The following is a 19,619-nucleotide window of genomic DNA, read 5'->3' on the forward strand; positions in this document are numbered from 1 at the left end:
ATTACGCCTGTCTCCTGCTCGCGAAAGGAAGACCGGAGAAGAAATGGGTAAATGCAAGTTCAGTGCGATTTGGCCCCAAGATCATGTGAAGTATAGAGAATGATTAGCTGGTGCAAGAAACGAGTTTGAGGCGACTTGCAACATGAGCCAAAAAACCTTTAAACTTGGGACGATGGGAATTAAAGCAGTGAAGTCCCATATAAAAGCGGAAAAGCACCGACGCCACGCCGGTATTCGGAAAAGTACGGCTTCAATGGAGTCGTTCCTGTCTGCACTACATCAACTCCTGCTGGATCACAGACTGGTAATGTTGGACTGAATCGTGCTGTTCAGGTGTTTCACAGTTCTGCACACAGTGAGCCGACGCCATTCATACAGTTCAAACAACACCATACACACACTTGCCGATTCGGCACATGTAAAACAACAATAAACAATCAACTCGACCTCCATGTCCGGCCCTGGACCACGAATGAAAGGGAACGTTTGCTCCCAGTTCTCAGTTCCTGTTTAGAGGACAAATTCAAGGTAAGCCAAAAATACATATATTTTACAGCAAGTTGTGTTCTAAATATTATGTTGATATCTCAAAAAGTGAGCTTTTAGTAAGATTTTGTTTGGGCGCAGTACCAATTCAGGCTCTATCGGTGAATACATAAGGACTCTTCCATTTCCAGATATGGTATGAGTTATCTTAACAAAATATTTCCATAAACATCTTACAATTTATGAAGTAGATTGAGACGTGGTATGGCCGTATTTGATACGAAGTCAACCCAACATGCAGACAGAACACAGGCATGTCACAGATGGAGAATAGTGTTTTCTTTATATTTAAAAAAAAATTGACCTTTTTTTCTCAAATTAGAATGAATGTTATTTTTTGAACTCTTGACATAAAAACAAACTGAGGTTTCAAAACAATCTTTCATGATTTATCACGTTCATTATTTCAAAATAAAGGTCTGATCATGCCTTATGATTCTGAAAATACTCTTATTGCAAATTATTACATTATTGTTCCTATGTAAATCGTATTGAATATTAGACACCAAATATGAAAACTAGAGTTTGTAAACATTCAAATGATATGTTGTTGTTGTTGTTGTTGTTGTTGTATCTTCATCCTCGTATGACACTAGGCCAGAACAGACCTAACTGTACCAAAGCTGCACTTCTTCATGGCTATCTCAATAAACTTTCCAAACAGACGTTCCCATGATCCCCTTCCTGAGCAAAGACTTGGAAGATCTTGTCAGGGTCAGTATTCATGTTAAAGGGATATTTCACCGCTGGGTCATTTCTGTAGTAGAAATGTGAAATTATTTTAGAAGTTGGAGCTTTTTAGACTGAGAAAAGCCAGAGAATGTATTTTTGGCTCATGTGGATGAAAGACAACAACTCCCAGAATGCACTTGCTTTCGCTGCCCTAGGAGGACACTCCCAAGCCACGCCTACCGGTTACAGAGGGCAGTATCGGAAGACATTATACAACTAAGCTATTATTTGACTCGAAACTGAAAAGACGGCGTTTTATCGTGCGTCTCCATGACGATAAATTAATTTAAATACTAACGTTTTTTCCATCGAAATGGTGCTAAATTGCTTTGTACCGAGATGTACAGCCCAACCTATGGGCGGGTTGAAGACATGCGGAACAGCGCCTCCTACTGGCTGGAGTCTCTCGCCTCTGGCCACAAGAGCCTCTGGAAAAAAAACCTCAGATGGCACAAAAATGGTCATTTAGCATCATCAGACACACAATACAGAAATCTGTGGTCTCGGGGGGCATGAGGGAGGGAAGCACGGTCACTCCAAAATACTGCCGGGTTTCTGCTGATACAAAGCCTAACCCTAATCGGTGAAGTATCCCTTTTAAAAAGAATTTACATTATCGTACACCCATTTTTCTTTCATAATCACATTATGTACACTTGCAATGTATCTTGAGTGCTTCAAACTAGTATTTATTTCTATATTCATCTATTGTTTGAAATATCTGCTATATTGTTTTGTGGCGAGCAGGACGAGGCCGAGGGCCAAGAGAGAGCGGCGTGATTGATGATGATGATGATGAAGATGATGAAGAAGATGATGAAGATGATGATGAAGATGATGATGATGAGCGACACACCGGTCTCGTATCTCTCACGGAGGAGCGACGACAGTGAAGAGGGAGACAGGACCAGGCCTGGACTATTTGATGTTTTGATCTATTACGTGTGGCAGCAGTCGCCCGTGAGGGGCTGCCGTCTTTATTTTCATTTTGCATTGGTTTATTTTATTATTAAAGTTTGTTGAATGTTCGCCGGTTCCCACCTCCTTCTTCCCACAACAACAAACTGTGTTCCATGCTTACTGCTGGTCAAGTCATCTTCATTTATACAGCGCTTTTTACCTTCCAAAGCAGCTTTACAGAGATAACAGGAGATTACAGTAACGGAGATTGTTTAGGCTTTACAGCAGCTCCAGGATAAAGTTATTGTCCAGCTAAAGTAGGTTTTGATTGATTCACTTCCGTCGCAACGATCATTAGTTATTAACTTAAACTCTGAAGTTCTGAAGAAGGCTCAGAAGATTATAGTGCAAATGTATGCAATAATGACAGAGAACAAGTCCAGGTATTGGGTTATTTTTCAAGGCACTGGATTTCAAGATAATTTAAACACAATGACACTTATCACAGTTAATGCTGACATGTTTTATTCACAGTATAATCTCACATGTTGTTTTTCAGCATCGGTATGTGAAGTGGACCTCAGTGTTGGGAGCTTTGATTACAACAACAACCACTATACACACACCGGAGACATATTAAACTGAGATATGAGACTGATGTCATGCTGACATTAACTGACACATTACAGCTGTGTGTGCATGTGAAAGCTAACACACACACACACACACACACACACACACACACACACACACACACACACACACATTACAGCTGTGTGCATGTGAAAGCTAACACACACACACACACACACACACACACACACACACACACACTTCAGCTGTGTGCATGTGAAAGATAGAAACAGAGACTCAACATCATGGACCTCATGCTGTGAAGCCTGAAACTATCAGATGAATACATCATACAGATCCACATTTATGCTGAAACACTCAACACATTGACAGACCTTACACACTCTCTCACACACACACACAGTAATGTGACTTTATGACCAAAGAGAGTGACTACAGCACATATAATGCACATAACAACACACAACAGCAGCACAGACCCATCTTTTGCTGTTTCTCAAGAGGTTCTAGATCTATATCTGTACGTGAGCCTCAGATACAGGCTGGACAGTGTGGCCGTCTATAGAAACAAACGTCATGTCCGATCACACGTTCCTCAGTCCCAGAACAGCCTGACCCGCAGACCATCTCTATGAAGACAGATGTGATGCCGACAGCAGATCCATGGACCTCTACTTTATGAACAGCACTGAAACCTTTCAGGAATGGCTTTGAATAAAAGTGTCTTCAAAATACAACACCGACCGCCCACATGTATATTATGTTGCCTTTGGACTGAATGATCAGACAGTACATTACATTATTCACACACAGTTAAACAAGAAATATCATCATTTATGTTGAAGTTCATGGACTCATTACTGCTGAAACCCGCTAGTCTCTACAAGAAGGAAACATTCTCTGATTTTGGTCAAAAGTTGTATATATTGTATATCTATAGGCTGTTCTGAATGGCATAAACTAATTGTAAATGAATCAAGCTAGCAAGCAATAGTAAAAGCAACAGGTCTGTGTCATAAACAAACATTCTTTGGAATTAAATTTTATGGAAAGTATTTCAAAATACTGACATAAAAACAACTAATGAAAAATATGATCCAAATAAGAGAAAGGCATTAGACGCTACACTAACACATTCAAATCTTTCAGATGACTATGGATCATTTATTGCTGATTGTCATCTCAGGATTCACCCTTCACGTTGGTCTGGCACTGAGAGGAACACTCAAATCTGTCTGTTCGCTGCTTTGGGTTTAAGGGATTGAGCTGCGCTCCGTTTACCTCGGAAGAGGCGTGTCGGAGCTGGGAATGAATCAGGGTTGTGCCGTTTCCCAGCTGCAACTGACTCGAGTCAGCGTTCCAGTTAAAGGAACACTCCACCGTTTTTTTCATATTAAACTATGTTATTCCCTTAACTAAGACGAGTTGATACACACCTCTCTCGTCTCAGTGCGTGCACTCGATCGCTCTGGCGCACGGCGACACTTTGATAGCACTTAGCTTAGCCCAGTTCATTCATTAGGGACCAAACAGAGATGAAGCTAGAAGCGACCAAACACCTCCACGTTTTCCCTATTTAAATACAATTACACGAGTAGCACTTGGGAGCACTTCGACTCGGCACAGTAAAAAGTCACGTTGGTTCTAATGACAGAAGTGAGAGTGGAGTGATGATATTACTGCGCCGAGTCGAAGTGCTCCCAGTGCTATTCTGCCATACATTATAGTTATCCTTTTTACCCGCTTAGAAAAGCGCCACGTTTTATTTTGTGTCACCATACTTGGTCGTGTAACTACTCGTGTAACTGTATTTAAATAGGGAAAACGTGGAGGTGTTTGGTCGCTTCTAGCTTCATCTCTGTTTGGTCCCTAATGAATGAACTGGGCTAAGCTAAGTGCTATCAAAGTGTCGCCGCGCGCCAGAGCGATTGAGTGCGCACACTGAGACAAGAGAGGTGTGTATCAACTCGTCTTAGTTAAGGGAATAACATAGTTTAATATGAAAAAACGGTGGAGTGTTCCTTTAAAGGTTCCTACAGAGAACTAAGACCTTCCCACTTCCGAGGACAAATGGAACGCACCATTAGTTCAGCCAACAACAAAACATATAATTTACTCTTGAGTCATTCCAATCCTGTACGACTTTCTTTCCCTTCCAAAAAGCACCATGGAAGTATTCTATTTGTTTTGCAGCTTTGTGTGAGAAACGGCCCCAAATGTAAGCCATTTCTGATACATAACTCTCCCCTTTTCCAAAGTCATGTTTTCATGAATCATGCAGAGCTGTTCCCAGCCACATTCCTAGTTTGGACCACATTTTTATGTTTCATGGAAAAAAAGAAAACAGTACAGGTATGGAATATCATGAGGCTGAGTAAATAATGAAGATTCCCATTTTTAGGGTAAATTATTCTTTTGAGAATTGACAGTCAAACTAAGTGTTCAGAGATGTGGTGGAGGATCCAGTTCTACACCTGTGTGATGATCTGCATGTTGAAGCTGGGCGACCGGGAGTGTTTGGGTGAGAGCAGCTCTGTCTCGGGTAGATGTTGCTCCTGCAGGCTGAGCTTGGAGTATCTGCGTGCTTCAGCAACAGTTGAGCTCCGTTCTGCGGTGGAGCTCACATCAGGTGCGGCTGACCTGCGGTCGAGAGCCGTCGAGCCCACATCAGGCCTGCGGTCGAGAGCCGTCGAGCCCACATCAGGCCTGCGGTCGAGAGCCGTCGAGCCCACATCAGGCCTGCGGTCGAGAGCCGTCGAGCCCACATCAGGTGCGGCTGACCTGCGGTCGAGAGCCGTGCAGGAGGTGCTGCTGCTCACCGGAGCTGGACACGGATGGGCTCTCCTGCGAGCGTCCCAGTGTTTCTCTGTGGACATGCGGCTCTTCTTACAGCTGCTCCCTCGGCCGGACACACCTGGCACCGCGTTCCCACGGAAACCGCTTGGCTGGCTGCTATTGGATGCTCCGGACGAGAAGCCCTCATCGGGATCGTTCAGGATGAAGGACTCTTCCTCTCTGCTGGGCTGGTCTGGATCTGACAGACAGACAGACAGACAGACAGAAATGATGCAGACAAAAGAATGAAGATGAAATCTCAAATCACACTCATAAGAGATCAAATTTCTTTTTGATCTGTCTCCTTCAAAATGTGTCATAAACACAATTCCACTCCATTCAGCACTGCAGACAGGAAGTAAATGCTGTTGCAAAGGAAGTAACAGAAGAGCAAGATTCTCTACATAACGATTGTAGTTGTCAGATCTGTCCTGCATGGTGAATAATCTGACAACCAGTATACAAACAAACTATGATGCGCTTAAATATACGATCAGATCTGTGAGATTGTATGATTTCATTGGCTGTGTATTAATAGCTTCGACCAAGGAGCCAGGGCTAGACCACACATATATGTTCGATATTGTGCACTTCTAGGTTCGCTATTAAACTGACACAGATTGATAAACTCATAGAACTTTCACACACACATAAGCCCCTTTCACACAGAGATTCCGGAAAATACACGGATAATGTGACCCGGGATTTGACCCGGGTTCATTTGATTTTGGTTCATTCACACTGCCAGCGATTTTCCGGAATCAGAGAGCGCGTTCACACACAACCCGTGTATGTCCCGGAAAGACACGTGACATCGATGTGACTTGTAATGTCTCAGCAGCGTCTTCAGTTTGCTTATGAGCTGCGAAACCACGCTTGTGCATTTATTTCTCTGATTCGATCATAAAATTGCGCATTTCGTACCGTTTCACAGCTGGCGAACGATCCCGGCTTCAGCGTCATCACTACGACACGGCATTATTACGGCTTTTGTTCACACAGCGCGCGTTCCGGGACTGAACACGGCAATGTTACTAGGTCCCCAACCCGGCATCGATCCCGGCATTAAACCCGGGTCATGTTTGCGTTCACACAGAAGGCGTTCCGGCAATTTGCCGGCAATTTCCCAGGTTCAATGCGCTGTGTGAAAGGGGCTATATACATATACATATATATACATATACATATACACATATATATATATATACACACACTTTGCTGATGAGTTGTTCAAGCATTCGGAAGGACGGGGAACATGCACATGTGACCAGTACACTTGCAAACATGCTCCCTGATCCCTCTCAGGAGTGCAAACATCTCCTGATCAACAAACTGCCCTCGAACCAGAGATACATGATGTGTGTGTTGGGTGTTCATTATTTGAACTGCACAGGTGATACATTTTGCCATGTGGGTTTGAGATGAATGTGCTGGGAAAGATACCCGGACTGCAGCCCGTGTTCCCTCAGTAAAAATAACAGGAGAGATGAACGTCTCACAGCCTCAGTCTGACTACAGGTGGGATGCAAAAAGAAATATGGCCGTTACAGTAAAGGGAGCTTTCTGATCCTCTGGCATTGAGCTATAGTATGGAGCAACAGCAAAGTGAAATGAAAGCAAGCAGGAATCAAAATGAACTCTCTGCTATTGCTGCCAACAGTGCTGGGTAGTTTCTGATGACATGTATTCTGGATTATGTCATCAGATTCCACTTAAATCAGTAACTGTCTACAATTTGTAAGTAATCTACCCAGCACTGGCTGCCAATGACTAAATTACACAATGAGGAAACAGAGATAAAGGTAAATTACAGCTAAACTCGCAGCATTTGCAGCATTATATTCAAGTTAGTAATATCTGTAAATCCACAGCTTTAATAAAAACATCACATTGAGTATGTGATGTATTAGAGTACCCCCTACTGCTGTTATTCAGAGTTATTGTGATAGATGTTTTCTTTAGTTCACCCACATAGTGATCTTAATGTGTTTCTATTAAACAGTTGACAGATGTGGTGGTTATTTTTGAATGAGATAAGTGTAACCAATCAAAGTGTAGAAACGCCTCGGTTAAGTAGGTAACCCTCGTTCCCTGAAGGAGGGAACGGAGACGCCACGTTGGACAGAACCGACTAATGGGAATCTCGCTAGAGAGGCTAATCTACTTAGAGTGTAACTAAACGAGCCAATAAACGTTGGCATGCAATGATTTGCAGCAGGTGCTCTGCCTCCCAGCCCGTGTATATAATGAGCAGCAGGTGCATTGCATCTTCAGTTTTTCGCCGAGGAGCCGAGCAGGTGACCTGGCTGCGCAGTGGGGTACAGGAGCTGTGGCGATGGGACTGAACCGACTAATTGGAATCCCTACCAAAGCACCACAGCTGCTGACCCCATCCAGAACCCTGTGAAAGTCTCCTGCCCCTTCTTGCCTGGAAGGACGACAGGAGAGTGTTTACACAGAGAGCGTCTGTCACTGATGTGTCACCCAGCCTAGACCCGGTCCTCAAGGATTCAACAGATAAAGGCCTGGCGCTGAACGTTCCACCACGTCCGGCTCCGAGGGTGGTGGAGGACTCAACAGGTTTTTCACTCAGGAACAATATAAGCGCACAGTAGGGCACAGCAACCTGACAGAGACGGGCCTCTCAGTGCTTCTACCCGTTTAGGGTGAGAACATAGGAGGAGACCGGCTCTAAACGTAGTCTATTAAACCTAGCGAATGTGCTAGATGTCGCCCAGCCCGCAGCTTTACAGATATCTGTTAGAGAGGCACCACGTGCCAGTGCCCAGGAGGATGCAACACCTCTCGTGCAAGCAACCTGAGCGGGCAGGGCACACCTTGTGCTTGGTAAGAGAGCAGGACAGAGAAAAGCCAGGGCTGGGTCTGCCTCCTCCAGGGGCAGCGCTTGCAGGTTCACCATCTGGTCTCTGAAAGGAGTGGTAGGAACCTTGGGCACATAGCCAGGCCGGGGTCTCAGTACCACGTGGTTGTCACCCTGCCCGAACTCTAGACACAATTCGTCGACCGAAAATGCCTGCAGGTACCCTACCCTCTTGATAGAAGCCAGTGCAACCAGTAGCAGTCTTCATGAACAGAAGCTTTAAGTCCGCTGTCTGCAGAGGCTCAAAGGGAGCATCCTGAAGTGCTCAAAGCACCAGGGCAAGGTCCCAAGAGGGTATGGAGGGGGGTCGAGGAGGATTTAATCGTCTCGCCCCCCTAAGGAATTTGACGACCAGGTCGTGCTTCCCTACTGATTTGCCAACTATGTGGTTGTGATATGCTGAAATAGTGGCAGCATGTACTTTGAGGGTGGAGGGAGACAGCCCTCGCTCCAACCCTTGCTGCAGGAAGAAAAGCACTGACCCTATCGAACACCTTCGGGGGTCCTCTCGGTGAGGGGAACACCACTCAACAAACAGGTTCCACTTCAAGACGTAAGCGTGTCTTGTAGACGGTGCTCGGGCCGAAGCGATGATGTTAAGTACCTCTGGGGGTAAGTCACTTAGATCCTCCTCGTCCTGTCCAGGGACCAGACATGGCGTTTCCAGAGGTTCAGACACGGGTGCCATAGGGTGCCCCGTCTCTGAGAAAGAAGGTCCTTCCTCAGAGGAATGGGCCAAGGAGGGGCTGTCGCGAGGAACACTAGTTCCAGGAACCAGGTCCGGGTGGGCCAATAGGGAGCAACTAGCAATACCTGCTCCTCATCCTCCCTGACTTTGCACAGGGTCTGTGCAAGTAGGCTCACTGGGGGAAACGCATATTTGTGAAGGCCCCGGGGACAGCTGTGTGCCAATGCATCAGTGCCGAGTATTCCCTCGGTTAGGGAGTAAAACAGCTGGCAGTGGGAGGTCTTTGAGGAGGCAAACAGGCCTAACTCTCTCTCAGATCAGCTTTCGGGAGCACAGCTCGTGATAGCTTGTTGGCCACACGGTTAAGCGCACCAGAGACATGAATGGTCTGAAGCAACCTCAGATGCTTCTGACTCCAGAGGAGGAGATGGTGGGCGAGTTGCGACATGCGACTGGAGCGTAGACCACCTTGCCAGTTGATGTACGCAACGGTTGCAGTGTTGTCCGTACAGACTAGCACGTCCCTGCCCTGTAGCGGCCTCATTAAGCGGCTCAGAATGATACGTACTGCTAGCAACTCGAGGCAGTTGATGTGCCAGTGCAGTTGGGGGCCCGTCCACACCCGTTTGACACCGTCTGACATTGCATGCCCGTTGTACGTGGCACCCCAGCCGAAGGCAGAGGCATCTGTGAATACCACAGCATGCCTGGACACCTGTTCCAAGGGCACTCCTGCCCACAGAAGCAATATGTGGGCCCGCTGCTGCTGCTGCCATATGCCATATGAGAGTGGTAAGTGGCGGAACAGAATTTTGATTCAAAAGATTCGCTGCCCGGCCCTCCACAGGGGCAGAGAAGCTCCGCCCATCTCAGGGGTGATTGTTTCACCGACCGCTCCTGCGGCAGACACAGTAGAGCAGGCTGTGCCAGAGTTGTTGTTTTTTTGCAGGGGATGACACCCTTGGCGACGAGTAGACTTGAGGGGTGGCCCACAAGGCACTCTGATGGTACGTTGGGGGAAGCTCTGCAGTCTGCTACTGACTGCGGAGAACTGCTGGGCTCTGTCCTAAACAGTGTTGCTGAAAAGGCCACCTTGTGAGATGGGAGCATCGAGAAAGCGTACTTTGACGACCTCTCGCACCTCTGCAAGGCCAGCCAGGGGGGCGCTTCTGGACCATCAAGGTGGACATCGTCTGGCCGAGGGCCTGCGCTGTGACTTGATCACGGTCAGTCAACATGCGCAGCTCAACCCTGGCTCAGAACTACCCTCGTGAAATAAGAGTGCCTTGGCCTCGCATGCAGGGCGGAGGTGGCACCAATGTAGTTCCATACTGTTTTCCATGTACATCCGAGAAAGACCCGGGAAAGCATATCTGATTCAGCATAAGCACACACACTATTGCTGTGGGATCCTCAACTGGAGCCCTGAATAAAATGCTAGGTTCCCCCATTTTTTTTTTTTTTGAAGGACTAGCAATCCCATCCAGAAGCTTCACAGCTTGTGATGTGCTAGAGGGGGAGGGGCCCTAGGGGGTTGGTTCCCCGAAGGAGAAGCCCTCACCTCTCAGGTCACCCAAGCTATTCTACTGAAGTAGACCTCTCCTGGTGGCCACCAGGGAGGGCACTACAATGGAGAATAGGCAAGGGGACTGCGCACCTAGAGCACCGAGCAAGCGCTGGGTTGCCGTGACAGCCCGGCAGCTCGACGGCACACGATATGCTGAGGAGCGAAAGACCCGTCCAGGTCCAGAAAGAAGAGTTGTACCCACGTGGTCACATGTCATTACCAATTACCATTCAATCATTAAAGAAGCGTGCCTACATGGTCATGTTCTCATGTGAAAACATGAACCACCATGAACACAGTCTCACATGTTTTGCGCGAGACGTGTTTGTGGCCGTCAGTGAGGACAGGAAACGACCGCATCCAGAAACACACGGGTGGAATGTCATCTTTAGAAAAACGCAACTCACACCCTTGTAAGCTTTTTTAGGAGACTCGCTCTCTTGGTGATGAAGCACACAGGGGAAAAGATCGTGGCAACACTGACAGGGAATTGCAGTCTGTAGATAATGTGCACCCACTCTCGTTGAAGGCGCAGCTTTTACCAGCTGTGATAACAGCATTTTGGCACTCTCAGACTGCACACTAAAAGCAGCTGTAAAAACAGCTTTTCAGCACTCTGAACAGTGCACAGTTACCAGCTGTGAGAGCAGCCTTTTCTTGCTCAATGAAAGGCAAATAATAAGAAATTAAAAAGAGGAAATCAACCCCGCTGCCATGCCATGACACCAACACCGATGAAATAGAGAGGTTCTCCTTGACAAGCTTGCTCGTTCAGAAGACACTGCTTGCAGACAAGAGCATACATGAAACGCTCGGCTCCGAAGTGAAAAGCTGAAGATGCAATGCAGCTGCGCTCATTATATACCCGCACTGCAAGGCAGAGCAGCTGCTGCAAATCATTGCATGCCAATGTTCATTGGCTCGTGTAGTTACACTCGAAGTAGACTGGCCTCTCTAGCCAGATTCCTATTAGTTGGTTCAGTCCGACGTGGTGTTGAACGTGACCAACTGAAAGGGAACTGTTCAGCTTGTGCAAACCTTGTGTAATTTGCTGATTTTGGAGCATGATCATCAAGGTACGAATGTGTGTCGATTCACTCTGCTGTGTCCAACATGGCCGAACGCTAATAAACCTTATTACTGCAAAGAGTATTGTGGGAGTGTGTCTTGATGGTGCACAGCTCAGGAAGAGAAGCACTAAAGGATCTACACACTCTTCTGAAGTGTTGAGGTAGTGATAGTGTCTTCTTGGACGGGACGCCGTTGCCCTGGTTAGGTGAAGTCCACCAGAGGAAATGGTGGTTAGAGTCCACCATAGGCACCTTCAGTCAGATAAATGTAGTTTAAAGAATTCGACACAAGATAATCAGACACATTGAGCATGCTTAGTAAGAACGGTCAAGATGAAATTACAAGCTCAGGGATGAAACGGGTGTCCATGCAGCTGAATGCAAAGCAGAATAATAAGAAGGGCTGTTTGGCCCTTAATTGTTGAAAAGTCTCTTTAAAAAAACACTAAGTGAAATTAAGACACTGATATAAACTAGGGCTGTAAATTGATTCAAATCTTCAACTAATAATTGCTCAGATTTCTGCACTTAATTGCAATTAATATTAAGATAATACGAACATATATTTGTTTAAATGGCATTTTTTACACAAAGTACTATCAAGGCTAATATTGCCAATACCTTTGTGAAATGGATTTTTTTATTTTAATTTGAACATGTTTCAATAAACTTCAATCACCCGATTCAACAATAACAAACGTCTCATTTAGCTTTGCTTTTTTTACGAGAAAGAACCTCAGATGCTTCTCTGTCATCACTCTATCAACTCTCTAGTTTAAATGAGATTTGAATTTTGGTATCATGACAACACTGACCCCTAGTGTGTGAAAAAACAAAACTGGGGGAACAAGCTGCACTGAGAATCATTTTGTAATCTAATCATTACCCTTTGAATCAATATCAATTCGAATTGTGAGAAATAATTAGAAATAATGTCTCATCAACTACTGAAATAAACTCTCATCAATCCATGAAATTGGTTCTTACATAATGTATTAAACACTTTCATTTATGAACACTATATGAATGTAAGACAATTTCATGTCTGCATGAAAGGGATTTCAGTTGAGAAATTATTTGAGATAAGCCGAATGATTGTAATACACTTTCAGCAAATTGTGGAAATTTAGTGTCAGTGATGCAAGTTAATAGAAGCCGTTTTTGTAAGAAGCTTTGACAATGTATATGAATGAATTTTACTAACATTAATATCAATGTTTAAATTGCACTTAGTGTTTGCAGGAGACATGTCAATAAATGACAGCCTTCACGGCCCCATGCCACGGCCTGATGCTTCACTCACGTATGTCCTACTAGGGCTTGGCATGACTGAGTTTTTTTGGGGAGGTACATTCCAGGAAAGCTGAGGTGCCCTAAAGGAGTCTATTGGGTGAGTCTAAGGGGGAAAGCCCGCCTTCATGATCTGACTCCACCCCCTGCCTACCCTCGTGTGTGACTGTGAGAGAGCCCCTCCCTCCTGGCTCATGATTGCCGGCAGGATCCCAGGGGGCGTGTCGGCTGGGGTAGATGGTGAGGCTGAATTCTGCATCACTTGAGAAGTCAAAACAATCTGGGATGTAACAGAACAGGGGGAGATGTGCTTCTTAGTGTCTGTGCCCAACAGGAACACGGTAAACAACATGATCAGAGTGCAACAATTTCCCACAGTGTGCTGTGAACCACACAAGAACACAAAGACAGAAAAAGAACAGACACAAATACATCACTGGCACATGTTCCATCACAGGGAACAAGACTTTTCACATGTAGTCTGGACAGATGATGGAAGTTTATATTAAATGTTTTTGTATTTTTTATGTTGGCTTGAGAAAGCCAATATATTGATCTGGTATCTATACAACATCTGTATTATTATTATTGTTAATAATAATAATAATAATAATAATAATAATAATATGATACAAAAATTTCTATCACTAACTCATTCTCAGACACACTCAGACATTCTGATCAGATTTAAGGCTGGAACACACTACTCGACTTCTAAAATCTGAACAGATTTTTAAAAAACTAGGTATCATACACAATCTATCTAACTATCTATCTAGACTATATGCTAGAACTGTCACACACCGGAGCAGACAAACAGCAATGATCAAGGTGAGAAACATCACAGTAACTTGCAGGAAGATGGATGGATACTAACACAGTCCCTTTGATCACAGGAAACGCTGCTGAAGAAGATTAGGAGGCACCACACAATGTTGTTATTTCTTACAAATTCATGACAAGACAAGACAATGGTGTTAAGGTAAGAGTGAGTTTAAATATTGGCCATGACAAGAGAGGTAATAGTGAACAGGTGAAGGTGATCATTTTTCCGGCAAAGGATTGAGAAGGGATTGGGGTGGGAGGACCAGGGGAATGCATGGCAGAACCCCCCCATGGACCACTCCAAGGGTACAAGACCCTCAACTCATGGGTAGGCCTCTTCCACACGGTGCCGGACACTCTGGATAAGCCACGTGGTAGGAGGTAAGTAAGGCTGATCTAGGATATCGTTTCGAACCACCCATTTTTCTTCTGGTCCATACTCTTCCCAATCACACAGACACTCGAGATGACCTCCTCTGTGCTGAAAGTCTAGAATGCTCTTGACAGCATAGACAGGATCTCCATCAATCAGCAAAGGAGGAAGGCGTTCACAACCACCACCTGGTTCTGTGGAGGAAGAAGGAGGTGTGTGTAATGGTTTGAAGAGTGAGACATTGAATCTAGGATGAATCTGGGTTAATCTGGGGGTTGATGAGAAGGGGCCCGGTGAAATGTAGACTTTTTAGATGGGAGCTGTACTCAGATTTAATGGGTTGAGAGCCAAGCATTCTGCCCGGGCTAGTAGTTGAGTGGAGATGACCCCTGGGCATCACCCTAGCTCTGATGACGGCATGTGGCTCGCTGAATGTGTACATGGGAACTCTCCAGGTGAAGGTGTACATGGGCCCTTCCAGACCCTCTTGCTCTGACAGAATCATAAGACAGTTCTGAGATGGGAACACAGACCTGACTTGGGGGACATCCCACCGGAGCAGGCCCCTGAAGGACGGCTTTGGCGATTCTCTCATCCACTGGATGGGGCAGACAAAGACAGAAGATGGCAGGACAGGCTCAACCGATTGGCGGAAAACCCTAGAAACCACTGCAGTTCCTAGACTGTGTGGGGCTGAGGCCAGGAATGGTCCGCATCCATTTTTCATGTGTCCATCTGCACACCATTGGGGCTAATAATATAACCTAGAAATTGCACAGAATGATGTGGAATGAGCACTTTTGGGGCTCGAGGAACAACCTGTGTTCACGCAGATGATGAAGGACCAAACATGCTTAAAGTGTTCCAGGAGAGAAGAAAAAATTAGAATGTCATCAATGTATACAATAACAAATTGAGAGAGATAATCTCGAAACACCTTGTTCATAACCCCCAGGAACACTGATGGAGAGTTGGTCAGGCCTTTTCATTTGGAAGTTCTTGGCCATAAAGAAGCTTGAGACCATCAGAGAAGTGGATGGGCAAATGTACCCCTGATGTACGACCTTATAATACTCCTCTATGGCCCTCTGCTCCAGTCACAAAAGGGAGTACACATGGCAGCATGGCAATTTGGCATTCAGAAGGATGTCAATGGCACAGTCCTAGAGTCGGTGAGGAGGAAAGGCTGAAGCGGTGACAGCAAAGACTCCACTTCAGGATTTCCCTGGTTTTCCATGAAAGCTGGAAAGCATGGGCGATTAACCAAGGTATCCCTAGGATGATCAAACTAGTGAACTCTGATAGGATGAAGAAAACAATTCTCTCTTTGTATGTTCTCTAATTGAAGGGTGGTGGTTTGCTGTTTGATGTGTCCAGAAACCAGGGGCTATCCCATGAAAGACTGAATGGACAGTGGGGTTTTTAGATGAAAGAAATAGAGTCAAAATCTCTTGTTGAGGCACTGGTAGATGAAGTTCCCTGCAGACTCCAAGAGCACTCAACAAGGGCATCTGTAACAAAAGACATAGTGGCAGTGGGGACGGTCACTGGCATTCTGAGTGTTGAGGAAACTGAAGAGTACTGTTGAATGGAACCATGACTGATGAAATGAACACTCCACTAGGAAGTGATTGGACAAGTCGCAGTACAGGCAGAGCTGTGACTATCTCCAATGCGGTCTCTAAGATGCATAAATATGCAAGGAATCCACTTGCATGGACTCCTAAGCCGCACAAACTGATGGTACTTGAGAGGTGGAAACAGTCGAGGATGATGGTTTCCAGCCGCAGCTCGCCAGTTGGTTCAAAACTCTGTAATGAATATTGCATAAATCTCTCCAACCCCATGGTTTCATGAACACCAGACAGTTGAATCTTTAGCCTGGGATTCAAACCATGTCAAGGCAGAAAGAAGAGCAGCCTCATTCCAACCACTTGCTGCCGCTAGGGTTCTGAAGGAAATAGAATAATCCATCACACTCGGTTTCCCACACTTGTGGTGAACACTTCCTTGAAGTGATAAATAAATCTTGGAATAAACTTCTTCCATATCCAACTCCCATTTGCAAGCACGATCAGAGAGACAAGAAATAATAAATGCCACCTTCGCTTTCTCATCCATCTCCAAGGCTATGGAACACTAAAAGACCCTTGCAGACTTCTGTCGAGCTGGAGTAAGGCACTGGCAAAGAAACAAACCTAGAAGTGATGCCCGTGGGAAGTAGCAAAGAAGAATGGGAGGCAGAAGTATGTGGAGGAGCTCTGGTTGATTGAGACAAAACAGATGGTGGATTACAGGTGCCATCTGTGCCACTGGCCGGTGAGGTTGGAGAGGTTAGTAGAGCTTGTAGCAGATCTTGCACCAAGGTCTTGATGGTAGCAATAAACAATCCCGGTCACTGTGTTAGCTCCATGTTGCAGTGTTGGTTTTGTCTTCTGTCACAATGTCTTTGTCTTTCTGTCGAAAATGGAGGATGTTCATCGTAGAACACCAGAGTAGACAAATACAGAATCACAATGATCAAGGTGAGAGAGAGCACAGTAACTTGAAGGAAAATGGATGAATTCTATTATCACAGGAAACACACAGATGAGGACACAAGGTAGTGAGGTCTTATAAACTCAGGACGAGACAAGACAATGATGGTAAGGTGAGAGTGAGTATAAATATTGTCCATGACAAGGGAAGTAATAGTGAACAGGTGAAGTTGATCAGTATTCCATCAGATGAGAAGGGATTGGGTGGGAGAACAAGGTGGAGGTATGTAAAGAACATGCTCTGTGTTTTTATAGGCCCATCTGACTTATTCTGACTTATGCTGTCTGCCTGATGGTAAAAACTTTTAACTAGCTTCCGGCAGACGGCCATACGCATCGATTTTCAGTGGAAGACTAACCCTTGACCTGACGCACAACGTAATGACGAACGCGGAAGCACAGAGGATAGAGCAAAACAAAACACCAGTCATGAATTAGAAGTCTAAAACGACAATTTTTAAAGAGAAATGTTTAAAGGGGAGCTTGAGTTTGTTGCCCAGCCCTGTTTGTTTGAACCGCGAGACGCGTCAAAGCTTACGCTACTCCTACATCCTAGGTCATACATCGTCAAGTTTTACTCTTTTGTCGCAAGTCAACTCTCGTAGGCCATCTGCCAGAAGCTAATTATTTTAGTCTATAAACTTTTAAATATGGATATTTTCTTACACAAACGCATCGCTTCACTTCAGAAGGCCTTTATTAACCCCCTGCCATGTGGAGCACTTTTATCATGGATGGATGCACTTTATGGACTTAATTTTTTTTACATCCATTCACTACCATTATAAAGCTTGGACATTTTTTAATATAACTTCTATTGTATTCGTCTGAAATGAAAAATGTCATATACACCTAGGAAGACTAAAATGACTGGGCAGTAAATGATGGGCTAATTTTCATTTTTGGGTGAACAATCCCTTTAACAACTCATGTCTGTCCATTAATCACGAGCAATACTACTATTGAGTGGGACCACTATTGGTTCTGTCCCTGAACAAACTGCTGCTCCAAAAACTGTGCAAACCCTTCCAAAAGATCACACTACACTTTAAAGGGGTCATGAACTGAGAAATAATTTTTTTCTAGATCTTTTCCTTGGTCATTGTACTATAAAAAATATCCTGTAAGTTTCAGAACTCAAAACTTCCTTCTTAGTCCAAAAATAGCTTTTATTGAAACCAAGCACTGAAAACGATTCGCTTCGGATTTTGTCACATTTTTACGTAACAGTGCGATGAGAGACGCCTCTGCAGAATCAGATCAGCGCCTACTTCTACATCATCGAATTCTGGCCCCACCCACTGGATTGTTAGTAAGATGAGATGGAGAGAAAAGACATGCAGGATCACTGGACTAAAAATAAAATTTCTTTCCAAAGGATCCTAATGCTAGGAATGTGGTTATTTATTTTCAACCATTTGAATGTCTCACTTATTTGTTTGTTTAGTACATTTCACTCTGTTTTCACAAAATTTCACTCATTTCACGCAATTTCAGCGCAGGCTCTGCTAACAAACTTTTACTCCCCATGTAAGATATAGGCCGCATTCCAGACGAAACTGGACAAGTGTAAATGCATCTGGTTGTTTAAACCACATATGTAAATTTTACTCCTCCCAAAAACGCAAAAAAAATAAACATGTGAGAGCGTGTTATAGGCTATATGTAATGTTATAGCCAGATATGACGATGCTACTGAAAGACGCATCGCCACAGATGAGCAGCTGAGCATCTATTCATCAAGCCAACGTGCAAACTATCGCAAATCAAAGTGAAAGTAAGTCGCAGACGCTTAACACACAATCATCATCATTAAAAGTAAAGAAACTAAATGTTCTTACCAGGGCTGTTGCCGCTCTCTCTTATTGCGGTCTTTGATTTTGATCTTGATTTTGATCTGCTGATCAATAAAATGCAGCTCATATCTGTTGCTTTCGGTGACGTGAACTCCATTAAATCTGCATATAGCGCGGGAATTGAAGATCGGATTTAAATCCGTTTCGCAAAAACACATTTATGTGACCAGGTGTAAATGGAATCGTTTAGATAAATCAGATAGCTATCCGATCTGAGAAAATGCATGAAGTGGTGGCCTGATGTTTATACTTGTGCACTGGTGTGTGCGTCGAGCCGGCAAGTGTGTGTGTGTGGGGACTGTGGTAGAGCGAGGGAGAAGCGAGAGAGTGGCGGTGATTAGCTTTGGAGCGAGTAGCGACTCTAGAGTCATATTGAGAGAAACAAAGTGTTTCCCCTGTTCTCTCCGGCCACTGTGGGACACCTGTAGCATGAAAAGGTAACCCTCTCTAAGCGACGTGTATTTTTTGAGAGGTGTCGGACGAGACGCATCATAAACAAAATAATAATAAAAATAATAAAAAACGTGCATAGGGGCAGCGTGATATCGCGATAACGATATTGAGCCGATATATCGTGCACCCCTACTTCACAGACTCCATTCCCCATAATCCTTTGCCCGGACTTATCAGCCATGATTACATTGAGCTGTTAATCATTAGCCTCGTTAGCTCTAGCTATAAAAGCCTGGTTCACCCTGTCACTCGAGGCGAAGTTTTGTTAGTTGATTTCACTGCATCTCTGAGCATTTTCCTGGATTCATGTCTCTTGGTTTTGGATTTCTTGCCTGTTCCGTGGATTTCTCTTTTGCCCGTTTTCCCTGCCTTGTTGTGTTTGTTTGCATGGTCTGCCTGCCTGTGTTTGACCTCACCTGTACTTTGGACTACATGTTTGGATTGTCCCTATTATTAAAGCTGCGTTTGGATC

At 44.7% G+C, this 19,619-nt stretch overlaps 1 protein-coding gene across 2 annotated transcripts in view; it reads right to left on the reverse strand.

Annotated features, from left to right (window-relative positions):
* Window positions 1-4,756: 4,756 nt before the first annotated feature.
* Window positions 4,757-19,619, reverse strand: part of LOC311298451 (hyccin 2-like) — a 54,174-nt gene continuing 39,311 nt past the window's right edge. For both annotated transcript variants that reach the window (XM_084421376.1, XM_084421375.1), the window contains exon 12: window positions 4,757-5,806. In XM_084421376.1, coding sequence (XP_084277502.1) covers window positions 5,241-5,806 — 566 coding nt within the window. In that variant the 3' untranslated portion in view covers window positions 4,757-5,240. The remainder of the gene's footprint in view (window positions 5,807-19,619) is intronic.

This window comes from Rutilus rutilus (assembly GCF_951802725.1).
Source record: "Rutilus rutilus genome assembly, chromosome: 10".
NCBI lineage: Eukaryota > Metazoa > Chordata > Actinopteri > Cypriniformes > Leuciscidae > Rutilus > Rutilus rutilus.